This window comes from Eulemur rufifrons, chromosome 11 (genome assembly GCF_041146395.1).
Source record: "Eulemur rufifrons isolate Redbay chromosome 11, OSU_ERuf_1, whole genome shotgun sequence".
Lineage (NCBI taxonomy): Eukaryota > Metazoa > Chordata > Mammalia > Primates > Lemuridae > Eulemur > Eulemur rufifrons.
Window position 1 is genome coordinate 3004791 of NC_090993.1, and position 16397 is coordinate 3021187.

The following is a 16397-nucleotide window of genomic DNA, read 5'->3' on the forward strand; positions in this document are numbered from 1 at the left end:
ATCATATTCTTATGTGGAAACTCATTTACTTTGTATTTGATCAATTTAGAAAGCATACTTTAGTATTATTTTTTCTCCCCCAATCAAAATAAAAAAGATATCTTATCATCTTAGTAGTTTGGTTACAGAAATTTATATGAACATTCCTAAAGCTTTGCGGCCAAAGCCAAAAAACCAAAAAATAAAAGAAAATACATAAAAGCATAGTAGCAACAGCAGGAGCAGCAGCACAAAGCATGCAGTAAATGTAATAATATATCACAAAAACGTTAACATGTTCTGCAACCGCAGGCAAAAGGGTAAGAGATGGGGTAGAAGGCATCAGGATGGGTACACAAAGTGCAATAGTCTCTTACACGTCTGCCTTTGCTAGCTGGAGTACAGGATGGAGAGCGCTTCAACAAAGAAAGGAGAATACTACATGTTACAAATATTCACACACGTAAGACTCTCAGTGACTACTAGCGTATTCACAGACAAAATATATAAACATACATATAAAGCCACATTTTCAGATAGGTTGAAAGTACATACATTTTCAGGAAAAACTGGAGGAAAGGACAGTAAAGAAACAGTTGCTCAGATTAGGTCTAAGGTGAATGATAAAAACTTTTCATTGGCCCATGTACAAAACCAGTGACCCACAAAATAATCCTCCATCAAGTGATGGACAATTTCTTTTCCTGAAAGGTTGGCAGTGGCAAATTGAAACATATGAGAACAAAAAGAATCTAGATAATTCTCATTTAGTACTGGCAAGCATTTAGTAAGAGATTTAATTAAGTAGCCTTGTTTTAGACATTTACCTGCCAAATTCTTACTCTTTTCAAGGATGATTCTTTTAAATGGTAAGAGCTAAATATGACTTCAGAATTAATGATAGTGGATTAAAACGAAAACACAGTTACTTGAACAATACTGTCTATCCTGACTAGACATTAGGCTTAGTCAGAGGAGGGACCTTCGCCTTTTTGACATTAAAGAATTAAGTAATTAGAAAACAGTAACAATTATCTCAAAATACTTTTCAAGTTTCTCAAACTTTGTGATGCTCAAGGAGAATGTCACAAATATAAACCGCATTCAGGCCATTTCCTATATTCAATCCAACCTAGTGTTTCTTGAGAGTTTATGATATGTCAGGTACTGTGCAGACAGTGCGAGGCACTTAAAGGTAAGTACAGCATGGCAGCTCACAGACTGGTAGAGAAAACATAATGCCAGCAACAACGTGACCACTGCTGTCGTAGAGATATGCACAAGGTTTGTATGGGAACCGAGAGGAGGGAGTACAAATTTTTTATGAGGACTTACAGAGGGGAATTTATACACTGGGGTCTACAGGAGTTAGAGAAAATGTTAAGAGAAAAGTGAAAAGTTCAAGTACAAGAAACATTGCTTAATATTATGGGCCTGATTTTAGTCATAGGATTAAAAATCTTTACGGTATGTGTTTTAAATTTCTGTCTTGTACCTATTCTCACGTGTGATTAACCTTGCCCAGGTATAGATGAAACCATGCTGCCGAGCCTCAGGTTTCTGGGATTGCTTATCATAGAAAGTAAAAGAAGCTGGGTGAGAAAACAATGTTAAAATCAACAGATGAATGAAAGAAGCTAGGAACCATGACAAATTAATTAAACATTTTGGAACATCTTAGTATGATTTTATAGGAGGTTAAAACCAAGTCTAGAACTCAGCCTGCCAATACTCTCAGACTACTTTCTTCTCTTATTTTCCAGAATACAGGCAAGGAAAACAGTATTAAGAAGACCACACAGTCGGGCTACGGATACTATCTCTATTCTTTTATATTCCAGAGCTTTAATTCCTTGATTTACTCTTTCCTCAGTATACCAGAGTAAGACAACTCACAAAAAGCAAGTGGAATACATTCTCATTTGCCAGGCAAGTGGCAATTTCTATTTTTGTGAACTGGGACTAAATGGACAGAGTATAGAACTACAAATTAATAAGACTCAAAACTTACCTAGCATATATTCCATATATGACAACATGTTTATCAAAAACAGCAAATAGATCACTGACTTATACGGGAGAAATATATGACTACAATTAGTATTACCTTTAGTACAGTCAAGCCAAGCATTTTTTGACTCAACTGAAAAGAAAAAAATGAACTGAACAGAGTAGGAAGCTGCTGTAAACTTGGGGTGACAGTCTCTGGACCTGGTCCACTGGGATCAAGGGACTAGATCAGGGAGAGAAACGGGAAAATCCAAGCTGCTGAGCTCCATTTGCCCCTCACCCAGTTTGTTACCTAGAGGATGAGGCTGCGCCTAACATGGGCTAATCACAGACAGTCCAGGATTGGATACGTGGGGCTGAGGGAAAAGATGAGAGTAGAAGAAGTAGTAATTTCCACAGCAGAAGGGATCTTGGTATCTGTTTTCCTGCTTTCTTAATACCTCGTATGGGAGTGCCTTACCCAAGAGACCACTTATCAGAGTGGTCTCAATTTCTTTCCTCCCCCCCCAATCTCATGGTTTTTATTTGTGTAACTCTAAAGGAAACTGATGATGAAAAGGCATCTTGTTCAATTTCTTATAAAATTAACTCAAACTCTTCTTTATCTGTCCCAAACAATGCTATACGTAACCATTTACCACCACACTTCCCTGTTCTCCCAAAGACTGAGAACCCTAAAAAGCCACTCTTACTAATCGGAGAGTAATCTATTCCTTCTCGCTAATAGGAGAGTGCTGTGATAAATAATGGTTAAAATCACTGAACTAAATATTTTCTAAGGTCCTCTTCTCCTTTAAAAGTCTATGATGCCACATGTAGATAAGCCCAAATGCCTACACCCTTACAGAAGCAGAGTGTGTTGAAGAAATATTCCGCTCTGCCTGACTGCCTCCTCTCACTTTCCAAGAGGGCAGGACGTGACTGGTACTACACACACTCCTCCGCTTCTGTCAAAGCTACTCGTACACACAGAGGATTGACTGAACAGTGTGACTTCAAATGAAAGCGTCCTGATCTAAACATCTTCCCGTACTGCCAAAATCCCAGCATTCATTTGAACTTTGAATTAACAGGCAAAACATGCTGAGGAAAAATTAAGGGTGGAAGAGTGATTATGTGTACTGTTAGAAGTAAAGGAATTAAGGTTTTAATAGGCCTGTGTGGGTAGGTAAGAGGAGGAGGAGGAAACCAGAAGGCAATCTGAAAGAGGACGGGCAGGGATGGTAAAGCTCTGACAAATTGGAGGGCACCATGAGAACTGGACTCTTGAGGGCAGAGAGAAGGATCAAGGACGTAGACACCAAAGGAAACCTGATTCCTGCAATTTTGCTTAATACTAGCATTATTCCCTCCTATACCTACCGTTCTAGCTGCAATTCAAATTTTAGGTCTTCAATGTAATCTTTTCTACAGCAATGAGATAGAAAACAAACAAAAAATAGCCAGAAGCATGTGTACTATGCATTCGAGCCCACTTACTACAGAGGCTGTCCCATACTATAAGCATCATGCACAATATAACTAGATTTGCCACAGAGAACAATCAAGATTTGATTTGTCCCTTAAGGATCCAAATGCTTAACAGAAAGGGAGCTACAGAAGAATTTGAGTTTTATGAGTTTTAAATGTCTTGGATGCTGAACTCAAGCATGGTAAAGGCCGAATACAGCTGTTCAAAATGTCATTCCACTACAACTTTGAGGATAAGATGAATGAATGGTAACTCTGGGAGGGGCGATCACGGTTACAAACTATTAAGAGAAACAGGTTTGTGCCACAAAAATATAAATTAAGAATATAAAATATTTTCAAAATGTGAGCTTACTGCTGGCCTTCACCTGACTGACAAAAATCATTTTCCAATGGTTATGTGATTCAACAACTACGAAGGAAAACAGAGTGGTTCATACTGGTGGGTGGAAGGCTGAGTGATGAAGAAAGCATTTAGTGAAATTGAATTGATGGACAATAAAGGAAGCTGACGGGAATATAGAAAGAGAGGGAATCAGCTTATTAAGAATAAGGAAATAATAACTAGTATTACTGAGGGCATTATATACATTGTTTCTTTAACTCTTCAAACCTTATGAGATTAGTTCTATTGTATTATTCTTACTTGTCAGATGAGCAAACTAGGGCATAGAAAGGTTAGATAACTTCCTCCACTCATACGCTTAGAAAGCAGTACAGGTAGGATTTGAGCCTGCTTATACGCTTAACCAATAAATCAGGAGAAGGAAAGCTTAGCATGCAAATGAATGGGAAATCGTTCCTTTTAAGAGCTGGAGAACGAATCAAAGATTCGGCAGCTTTTGTGAACTCAACTCCTTTCTACTTTATAGTAGGAGTTCCTTTGTACTGCTATAAAATTTGGTTGTATGTTTGATTTGTGCTTATGCTGCGTAATGGCAGGTGAAGGAAGAGCAAGTATATACTCCTGGGGGAAATTAACAGTGGGGAACGGCTGTGACTTGGGGCTCAGGCATGACATCCAGGTGGTGCCCGTGGCAGAGGGCCTCTGCGGGCGAAACCAAGCCAGGGACTGGATGAGGCGTGCGTTCCTGTAGGGGCTTCTGCTGAGAAGAGTTTATTTATATTTGCCAAAATACATACTGTTCCTATTTTTATAATCTAAGATTTTTTTTTTTTTTTTGGTGGGAAAAAAGGGGATGGAGAGAACAGTCAGAAAGAAAAATGAAAATGGTTTTCTAGTGGAAAGAACCAAAATAATTTATTCAAATTTCCTTCCCATGCTTTTTAAGGTAAATGATATCTTTATAGAAATACCATATTCAGTATTTTAATATACTGAATAGCAGATAAAACATGCAATTCCACTGTACATCAAGAGGGTTCTCTTTTAATCACACCATAGAATTAACTGGAATAATTCTTTGTCTCGAGAATAACAAAAAAGTTTCCATTTAGAATAAAAATGTACACACTTTGATATGAATAATTCAAACATATCAAAAATCACTTTTTTGTTCAATTTTAAAACATCCAAATCAAGAGGTTCCTTTAGTGGAAATTATGCTGACTACTCTTGGGAGCATTATAAGTATTCTAACAAAACATAAAGAATAAAACATTTAAAGAACTTCCACTGGTTTTAAAAACAGTTCTATGCGCAACATTTGCATTTGAACCCATTTTATTCCCCATTTCTACAATGACTGAATGTTCAACAGGTAACAAAATGCTCCATGACAAGGATTACTGTGGCATTTAATGTGGAACAGAGGGAATGTATATGCCAGGCAGTAACGTAAAGAGAATGAATTATACACATTTAATAGGAACTTCTAAATTATTAAATCTGTAGAATTAATTCTGGAGAGAAAATGATAATGCAGTCAATTTATAATGCACATACCACGTTAGCTAAAATCACTTTTCACATTAGAAGAAAAATTCTGTCAGCATTAAAAATTGATTTGTACTCGATTATTGTGTTACAATAAAAGCTATTGAAGAATTTAATAAAAAGTCACTTTTTCTGATTATATACCAGAGGTTTATTTGTAACCAACATAGAAATTAAACAGTCAAGTGCTGAAAAGAAAAGGGTAAAAGTAAAATAGAAATCGCCATGAAAAATAAAAATGAGCAATTATTTAAATATATAGTGACAATAATTAAATAAACATTTCAGTCTGTAGAATTCTTGCAACGAATGGAAATCACAGATTCTCTGATGGCCAACGCGTTTTTCAAGTATATTTTTACTTTATTATGTTCAATAATGATAAACCCTTCATTATATTTAAAATAAGAAAGAAGCATATTTTGGCCCACAGGTAAATTTTCAAATGTGATTATTTCTAAAACTGACTGCATTACTAGGCAAATTCTTCAAATCAATTCACTGATCTCTTTTACTGAAGGATGCATTGGTTTGAAAATCAAAGACTTACGTCATCCAAAAAATCAATCAGTGAAGATGAGGAAGAAGAAAAGGAATCCTATTTAACGAATACAGCAATAAAAAAATAGAAAATATGGATGAAGCAATTTAATAAGAACAAATAATAAATCAAAAATTTTATAAAACAATTAAAAGGCAAATGACATTAATTCAAATAAATAAATGAGAAAAGCAGTCACTGTCATTGTTCTCAAGAAACATCACTTTTTAAAGAGTGATTCTTTTGCATTTTCCTAAAGGAATGTAATATAATTCACATAATGTGCCTAAAATATAATACAATGAAGCTCATGACAAATCATTAATAATCGAATTAAATATAAGCACTGTAGAAGCTAACAACTAAAAGTAAGCAACAGAATCTCTGCTTCTAAGTCTTCCCACTAGAATGGAAGTTCTCTGAAGGAGGGACTTTTTCTATTCTGGTCGCTACTGTATCTCCAGCACTTAGAAGAGTGCCTTGCACGTAGATACATGATTATTACTAGTTGAATAAAGATATAACAACCAACTTAAATTTTCTGAGACAAAGTATACTTTATAAAATGAAATTGATTTTTTCAGCAAAGAATTTAAATAGTGAGGAATGACCAGTATTTCATTAGTATAGAATCCGCCTAACAGAGTCTACGTAATACTTTTAACAAAAAGCATTCCTTATTGTATACTTTCCCAAAAAATGAATTGATTTGGACCAGGAATCAGCAAAAATACTCTATTGCAAGCTCCAACATCTTCTCTTGCTTTTTTTTATTGTGGCTCTATACTTTGGAGAAGAAGAAAAGTGTCAAATTATTTCAAAAGTTGGGATTGTTCTGCTCGTACTGTTTCTTAGGCAAGATGAAATTGCTGTTAAATCTTGTAATGAGTCACGTTTAGATCTTTGTTAGATGTTTTGTTAAATACAAATGTATAGTCTCCATAAGAATGCAGAACATATTCCTTTCCTAACATGTTTTTGTTTATGTAAGATTCTAGGTCCTCTCACGTGGGATGCAATAAAATTTTTATTTTAAGAGAACTTAAAATCACAAAGTGAATTTTAAATTGACCACAAAGGATATTTGAAGAGTTTAATACTTACTTCAAATTGATCCAGAGCATCGGTAGGCGTATTCAAAAATGCCAAGAAAGAATGCTGTGAGTCTTGGTGCTCTATACCTAGAAGACAGCAGCAACTTTTTTTTAAACTACAACAATTAAAACTAATTTTCATGGATAGCCTTTCTTTCCTGTCTGAATCCATTAAAAGCTGTTCATAAACTACTGTATTTCAAAGCTGATCACTATTTTAACTTCACATATTTAAAAAACTAAAATACCTTAGTGTTTCCTAGAATAGCACTTAATAGTTCAATTATATCAGTTTGAAATACTTGCTTCTAGGAGGTACTTGAGTTATTGAGTTTCTTTCTTTTTCCATATAGTACATCATTAAAAAACACATTAAATCTTTTAGTAAATCTGAGAGAATGTAAAAAGTAGGACATAAAAAATCCTGTTTAAATCTGATTTTCCAAACTAATTTAATATCAAACAAGGTTTCTGTTTTGAAATACTCTTATCAGCATAAAGTATGCACTGACTAACGTAAATAATCTTTTATAAGAAAATAATGCAGTGATAAAACAAATGTATTTAATTATAAAAACACTTTGTCAATCTGATTTCAGGAACTGTTTTATTGGCAGGATGAAGAATCCAAGCCCAACTTTTCTCGGATGAATTTATAAAAATGCGTACCTATCTCTGGGCTATGGTATTAACTTTAAATGCCTAATTTCCAAGGTAATTCTTAAAACATACAAATGATGATAAATACTAGGGAGGAAAAAGCAGAAAACAACCAATCACACATTTTTGACTTCCATATCCTTAGGAATTGACATCAACTGAGTTTGTGTGCTTTTCCTACTATTTGCTCATAATATAACATAGTTACAAGATAAGGCCACATGTTCAGCAATTCGTTCAGTCAACAAACACTTATTGAGAGCCTACTATGTGCCAGACACTGTTCTAAACACTGGGGAGATAATGGTAAACAAAGCATTAAAAACGACCCTTGCTCTCATAATATAAATACCACATCCTATTATCAAGTAGTATAATACATTATGGCATACAGTAAAATTTTATTCTCCAATATTCAAAATCCTAATAAAAAAGCTATGCTTATTTAACATGTCTTCATAAAGCAATTGGATAAACTTAAGTCTCTTTTTTTCAAATTCAGGTCTATTCTAAAAAAATGCAGTCAAGGTCACCTGGTGTGTGAGTCATACTCTACAGTGGTCTCTTTCCTCTTAAATTGCCTTTAGGGCCACAAGTTGTCTTACGTATTCTTTTTCTTCTCCTCACTAAATAATGCATCTCCCATCTACTCTTTATGAATTAAAACCTAGCCTCATCTTCATTTTAGCACGATGGCTTGTGCTACTAATCTGAGTTCCTATTCACTGTTTCTGGTTTCCTTCCTTTTCTTGTTCATTAAGAAATTCAATCCACTAAAATTTATTGAACACCAACTTTTTTCAGGTTAGCTCCTTTATGTGATTTCTCTCTGTCCTTCACCATTTTACAAGCAGATGCAGAGCAGGGCTGGGAAATGACTGGGAAGCACTTAAGCTTAATAATGTGAAGCCCAGTAACTAGTTCGGTTTCTAGTAATAGCATTTGTCAGAAAAAATAATTTTGAATAACTGCATATAGGATACCCCTTTATTTAAAAAATAGCATTCTAAATTTATTTTTTTTAAATCTTCACACTTTTAATGCCCACATTATAGAAAGAAAGCTTCAGAATGTCATGTAATAGAGCTATCAAGCACTCTTAGAGTATTCACATCAGTGGAAAAATGCTCAAGTAAAGTTTTCAAGAAAATGGTAATAAATCCTAAGAAATCCCACAGGGTGAGAAATTTAAGTATCGAATTGGAAGAAGACACTGAAATGTCAAAATAATTCTTCCTTACCACATTGCTCTATTAATAGGGAGTTAGACTAATCTTCAGTTATTTCATACAGTTTCCTCAACTACCCTGGGAGTGAATCCCCTCCAAGATTTTGTACATTCTCTGCACATAAAAAGTGCTTAAAAAAAAAAAAAAAATCCCTGTTCAAGTACCCTCACCAAATTCTGAATGTTAACATGTTAACACATGTTGCCACTGTCAGAGTGATTGCCTCATACTATAACATTTGAGAATATTATGAAATAAGAAAAAATTTTCCAGTTACAAAAATGTCATTCATGTAATAGTCCATGCCACCGAAAAACTAGTCAAATTTATGACAAAGTGACTTTTCTGTTACTACAAAATCATTAAACAGTGTATATTAAGTAAAACAACATGGCTCAGAGACCAGTCAACCAAATACGTGTGTATGTGAATGCGTCATACACACACACACACACACACACACACACACACATTGATACATGAGTGCCAGAATTGCTATGTGGATAGTTCTCCCACCTACACAATAAGGTGATTCTTATGTAATAAGATGTATTCATAACAGAACAATAAGTCCCGGATGATGCAAACACACATTCCCATACCCTTTTCAGATCTAAGCTCTTCAGTGTCCTTTATCAGTTGTTCGATTTCTGATAGTAGTTCCAAGTTCTTCTTCTCTGAATCTTTTAGTTTACTTAAATAAGAAGAAAACAGAAAAAATGTCATTAATTTTTACTGCTGGTGAGTGAGCCATCTTGAATGTAGCTGGACTTTATTTGGTTTAAACGTCAGTCATACTAAATTAGGGGACTACAAACAACTGCCGGAAGGACTAGGGGACTACAAACAACTGCCGGAAGGACAGATACAGCCTGCCACCTACCTGTATGCAAATATAGCTTTACTAGAACACAGCCAGGCTCATTCATTCATGAGTACTGACTATAGCTGCTTTTGTACTACAATAGTAAAGCTGAGTAGTTGTGATGGAGGCTGTAATGGCCCTCAAAGCCTAAAATATTTACTATCTGGCCCTTTACAGAAAAAGTTTGCTGACCCTGAGCTACATTATTAAATTAAAAAATGCTATGAAGTCAGAGGTTAGTTTTAGACTTCTATTAGACTTCGTTCATAGGCAACCATGAAAGTGGAGGATATACATAAGTTTATAATTTTTCAATTTGACTCATGTCCCTGATTTACATACAAATGTATAAACTCATATGTCCTGGGTGTAAGGAGAAAAGATTATACTTATTCCAAATTACAACACAGAGAATGACATTCAGTAGCTCTTTATGCTGAGATTAACTGATATTCTCTAGAAAAAGTTCTGTCCCTTTTTAATGCCACACAAGCACATTTAAGTAAAGCATATTTAATTTCTGTCTTTATTATTTACAGCAAAAGCTTATAAACAAAAAATTTACATGTAACTTCTATCCAAATAATTTTTGACAAATGTAGAAATTATACTAGTAGGATATTAGTCAATCTTACCATTCTGTTATGATGTTAGATGCTTTAACTTTATTAAGCTCTTCTTGGATGGCCTGTTTGGCTCTTATTTCTGCATCTAGAGCTGATTGCAACTCCAGTCTAGCTGACATATCCAGTTTTGCAAAACGACGCATTTTCCAGGGCATATCCTATGAAATGATATGACTGTGTTTTTAGCTCCATCCTATTTTAACATTTAAATTTAGTAACCCAAGTGAATTTGGAAGCTACTTATAAGCACTATCTTTCTCTAATTACAGAATAAAATAAAAACATTACTTGTGAAAATGTATTATTTTTCATTAAACTCAGAAATAATTATAAATACAGACAAATGAGTTTTTAATAGTTATTTCCAATAATGGCTATCCACACAAATTACAGTTAAGCAGCTACATGTTATGTTTTCCTAAACTGAAAAAGACTTAACTACCTGATTTCTCATGAAAAACTATACAGTGGGCTAAAGCCTAGACAAACTGATATAAGTCATCGTATACAGTGTTTTGGGAGCCTTGTTTTTTCCCATATAAGCCTCCACGCAAAATGACAGAGCTTACTGTTGCTCGTGTACCCAAGCTGGAATTTCTTAATGCTTCCAATTCTTCAGTCATTTTAGAAGCCAAGGCCTGAAGATACCCTCGTGCATCCTTTTCATCACTGACCCTAGAATATACACAAAAGTAAAACAGAACAACTTCAGTGTGATCTATATGATTTTAAAGCTTCATAGAGAAATAAGTGATATAAATTTAAAGATATTCTTAAATAATTTATTTCAAAGGGTCTACCACAGTCCTATTACCTACCAACAGCTGGGAAGGTGACTGTACTGTTGAGTTACATATAAATTAGAACTGGTGATGAGTAGGAAAGTCCGAGTTACTCATATCTGATAAATTAGTCAAACTTCACCCTTGAACCACAGAATTAACTCTTTAACTCTAACATGTAACACACAGGTGTACGTGTGTGAGGCTTTTTAAAGAATACTATGATTTCTCATTAATTGGATTTTGCCATTTCATCTTATAAAAACACAACACACTCTTCTTAAAACTGAAATATACCAAATTTAGAACATTTATGTTTAAAGTAGGATATTCTGCAAATATTAGGGATGTACTGTAATTAAGTTCTTCTGTTTTCTAAAATGATCAGTAAGATAATAAGAGAAAAGATTAGGGTCTACTGAAACCCAATTTCTACTTACTATCTTAAGGCTATCTAGCTGATAAAATTATTATGATTTTAGATATACAAGTTTTCCCATTATATTCAATAAGACAAATTCTACATTTTGGCATTTCTCAAGAAAAAGTTTCCATTTGTTCTATCTCCTCCAAAATCACAGGGAATGGGGCAGGGGGGTGGGGGGGGGGAGGAGCCCGGCACATAAATCTATAAAACAAAGTCCTATCTCAGGAAGAATAAAAACCATCGGTATATAGAAAGCCATGTTGTGCAGAGAAAAAAAATGGAGTTGAAATTTGAGATGTTCTGAAGTGTATTCTAATACGCTTTTGGGAAGACATTTTGTCTTTGTGTAAAACGGTTGTTTTCACAGAAAAAATCCAGGTCACTGAAGCTATGAGGAAAGTATATCTCATGTAAATCAGTATGTATCCATGATGAATACAGCAGACATGTTTACATCTTAACCCTTGCTTTAGCATCTTATAGAATTTAAACTTCTTGAGGAGTCAAATTCATATCTATCTATCTATCTATCTTAAAGAGGCCCTTTAAAAGGGGTTTTGTACTCTATGTTCTCAGATACGAAGTTTTTTACAATACAAGCAGAAGAATCTAAAAAGAGATGCAATAAAACCATTGTAAAAAGTTGCCCACGCTAGTGACAGTTACATATTTTAGGCTCTACATACATGTACATATTTTTATTGCCTTTTAAAGAAAAATGGCTTTAGAAATTATTTTAAGAAAGTTTGTGCTGGCCGGGCGCGGTGGCTCACGCCTGTAATCCTAGCACTCTGGGAGGCCGAGGCGGGTGGATCGCTCGAGGTCAGGAGTTCAAGACCAGCCTGAGCAAGAGTGAGACCCCGTCTCTACTAAAAATAGAAAGAAATTATATGGACAACTAAAATATATATATACAAAAAATTAGCTGGGCATGGTGGCGCATGCCTGTAGTCCCAGCTACTCGGGAGGCTGAGGCAGTAGGATCGCTTAAGCCCAGGAGTTTGAGGTTGCTGTGAGCTAGACTGACGCCACGGCACTCACTCTAGCCCGGGCAACAGAGTGAGACTCTGTCTCAAAAAAAAAAAAAAAAAAAGAAAATTTGTGCAGTGAGAGGCTTCTTCCTTCTAAAATTCTTTGAACTTTGTCATCTTTTCATTTAATCATCTGATCTATAGTGTAAAGAATAAATGGGGATGGGGAAGATTACTGTCTTTAGGGTAGAAAGATACTATATATATAGTAACAATGAAGAAAACTGTATCATCATTTAAGCAGCCAGGCTAATCGACCTCAACTAGTGCTGGTTTAAGCTTCGGAAATGTAGACTTGATGATCATTCCACAATCATTCATAAAGACACATTTAAAAAAGCACTCACCACTGAATTATTTCTGTGATTTGGGCTTCCCAGTGTGCAACGGATTCTTTCTTGTCTGCTAGATCTTTTACCTCTTCTTCTAACTGCTGGTTTCGTATACTTAAGTTCTCATACAAAGTGGTAAGCTGAAAGGCAGTTATAAGATGGGTGACTTTTAGGACCAGGAATTCAAGATGCTCAGATACCTGTTGTTAAATCTGATAACTCACCATTTTCTACTCAAAAAATGCTTGTCTTTTTATTATCACATACACTTTTGGTCAATGAATTTGGAAATATGAAGTACTCTCCGAATTCTCCTGCTACCTTTTCTGTGAACATTCTCTATTTGCCTAAGGAATGGCCTATTTCTGCTCATGACATCATCTCATTTGTTATCTAAAAATGTCTTTATGTCATTTTCTTTTAAAAAAAAAAAAAAACGTGCAATTTCAAGCATATACAAAATAGACAATGTAAGTGAATTCCCATGAGCTCACCACTCAACTTTGGCAATGATCACCTACCTGCATGCCAATCTTGTTTCATCTGTACTCCTGTTCTCTCATCCCCTCCCGTATCATCACATAGGTGTAACTGTTCGAATTTCCAGTTGTTTCAACAAGTCAAAAAACTTAATTTGTTAAATTGAGTCATGGCATTAATCAGTAAACACAACTTAATGGTTTGATATGTCTTTTAAGTCCATTGTATGTATAGGTGCTCCTCCAACATTTTTATTTTTCTTGTAATTTATTTGTTGAAAAAAGTAGGTTGTCCTGCAGTTTCTACATTCTGAATTTTTGCCTTCATTTTTGAAGGAGACTTTTGCTGTATATAGCATTCTAAGTTAGCAATCATTTTACTTTAGCACTTTGAGATGCCATTCCTTTTTCTTCTGAATTCCAGTTTTTTTTTTCTTTTCCTGATGGGAATTCAGCTTTCAGTCTAACTTTTACTCCTTTTAATATAATGTCTTTCTTCTCTGGCTGCTTTTAGGATTCTATGTTGGTTGTTAGTTTTGGGGACATTTTTCCAGGATTTGTCTAAGTGGGGTACAATTTCTATTTATCACCTTCAGAATTTGTGCTATCGTTTGACTTTGTGGTTAAATATTTCTCAGAGGCTTGGGAAAATTATGAGCCATTAACTCTTCCAGTATTACTTCTGCCGTAGTCTCTCTTTTCTCTCCTTCTGGGAAACCAAATATTTGTATGTTAGAGCTTTTTACCATGTCCCCTATTTCTCATATCCTCTTTTCTACATTTGACATTCTTTTTAATCCCTGACCATACTTCAGTCTGGAACTTTTTTTTTTTTTTTTTTCACATATCCAGTCCTTTCTTTGGCTTTCTCCAATCTGTTGTTATTAATAAAACTTTCTATTGAGTATTTTGGTTATTTTATTTGTTTATTTAAAATAGGTTTTAAAAATCCATTTATGCTACTATTTAGACAGTTTCCACAATGTTTGTACATGTCAGCTTTATAAGATTTTATGAAATGAACTAACAGTATTCTTTCTGAAGTCGTTTTCAATCAAAGTCATTTTTAAAATGCTTTAAATCCTTATGTAGCATTTTTTAAAAATGCTAAATAATCACGGAGAAAATAGACAAATAGAGAGCTATATGGAAAACAATGGAAAATTGAAAAAGAATGAAAAATCTCTATTTTACAACTATTTAGTCATTGTCTTTCAGTCTGTTACTAATAACTAATAATTGAACATAATACTTTTACTGGAGGAAAATTCTAAAAATCATTATAAATGCAGTTATTTAGTCCTTCTTATTTAAATGAGAATTATTAAAATTTCTGGTTAATATTAGGATTTTTAAAATTGTTAAGAATTGGCACAAGAAATGCAGAACAGTGGCAGTCTGAGAAAACTGAGGTACTAAGTGGGGAAAAAAAATTCCTTTAAATATTTGATATTTTATTCATAAATATTGCTACTTCTAAGTTCAATACATGGTTCTGCTCTTTATTCAAGTTAGAATTTAGGCAGAGTTGGTTTCTTTGGATTGTCATCTACCCCTGGTATCATTTCTGCTATTTTCAGTTCTGCTTTGGGAATATGAAATCATACTTGTTATAATTTCTCCAAGTTTGGCCTGACTGTCCCTGCTCTCCCCTCGGCAGCCTTAACTTGACCTGAACTTATCTGGCCTGAACTTAGCCAGCCACGACAGGGTAAGTGATGAATAAGTGAGGAAAAAATAAAACAGAATAGGTGGAAAGAGAAATAAAGAATAGAGGCTCAAAAAATAAATGAGACAAAGAATAAGATGAGAAACACACAAAACTCTCTCTACAGAAGACTCCTGTCACAGATGGGTAAAGCCAAAAATTGCCTATATCACATAAACAATCACAGCTTATAAGAAAGACTATAAAACCAAAAATGTATAGCAAATACAAATTTAAAACCACAATTCCTATCACAATGTAGAACGTCTAGCATATGCTCAATTCGTGTAAATGAGTTGAATCACTCACCTTATCAAGTTCACTTGTCAGCTTTTTATTTTCTTCAGTTAATAACACTTTTTCTCGTTCATACTGTTGTTTGAACTCATTTTCAAATTCTTCCCTTTCACTTTGACTAACACAATTCAAAACATAAAAGGAAAAAAAAAAAAGAATCAAAGGTCAACTGGAAACACAGGAATTATTTTTGGAATAGTTATGTAATATATAAACACCAGACTGACCTCCAAAAACATTATTCACATAGAATACAACATGATTACATGCCATGACAGGTCTGATGAAAATATTTTCCAAGAATTTACAATAATGATGACTTGTTCACTCATTCATTTAAAAAATATTCATGGAGTGCCTGTTAGGTGCCAAGGAGCTGCTGTAGGCCCCAAGGACAGGTCCTGCCCTCATGGAGCTTACATTCCAGTGGAGGAGGACTGGCAATAAAAAGTGAGTAAATGAACTAATTTCAGATAGTAAGTTCTACAAAAAGAGTGAAATATGGTAATGTCCTCAACAGTATCTGTGAGGGGGTGGCTAATTTAAATTGTATAGTCTGAGAGGGTCTCAAGGTTAATGAACAAACTACCAAATGAAAATAATAATTGTCATCTGCTTCATATTCATCATGATTAATCAAAGACAAATTAGTCTGAGACCAAACTGACACTTTTCTTTGTGTATCTGCACCACAATATGCTTAGAATATACAAAGTCATGGGTGCTTATTTAAGATTGAGTCAGAGTCACTTCCTAGTGATACTAACTTGATTAAGAATAGTATTTCAAACATTTTGTTCATAATTAGAAATTAATTTATATCTAAATTTAGACATTTTTAAAAATTTGCTTTGAAATAATTTCATTTGTATAGAAAAATTAAAACAATCGTACAGAGACCTCCTACACACTCTTCAGATTCCCCAAATGTTAACATTTTACTACATTTGCTCCATTACCGTGTTTGTGT

At 34.4% G+C, this 16397-nt stretch overlaps 1 protein-coding gene across 6 annotated transcripts in view; it reads right to left on the reverse strand.

Moving 5' to 3' along the window:
• Window positions 1-16397, reverse strand: part of CDC42BPA (CDC42 binding protein kinase alpha) — a 160763-nt gene that overhangs the window by 48166 nt on the left and 96200 nt on the right. For 4 of the 6 annotated variants that reach the window (XM_069484523.1, XM_069484522.1, XM_069484520.1 and 1 more), the window contains 6 exons: window positions 15440-15545; window positions 12959-13083; window positions 10941-11046; window positions 10381-10529; window positions 9483-9574; window positions 7002-7078 (listed from right to left, as the gene is read on the reverse strand). In XM_069484523.1, coding sequence (XP_069340624.1) covers window positions 7002-7078; window positions 9483-9574; window positions 10381-10529; window positions 10941-11046; window positions 12959-13083; window positions 15440-15545 — 655 coding nt within the window. Of the gene's footprint in view, window positions 1-356; window positions 396-5906; window positions 5955-7001; window positions 7079-9482; window positions 9575-10380; window positions 10530-10940; window positions 11047-12958; window positions 13084-15439; window positions 15546-16397 lie in introns of all 6 variants that reach the window. The other 2 variants (XM_069484518.1, XM_069484521.1) reach the window with 2 other exon arrangements.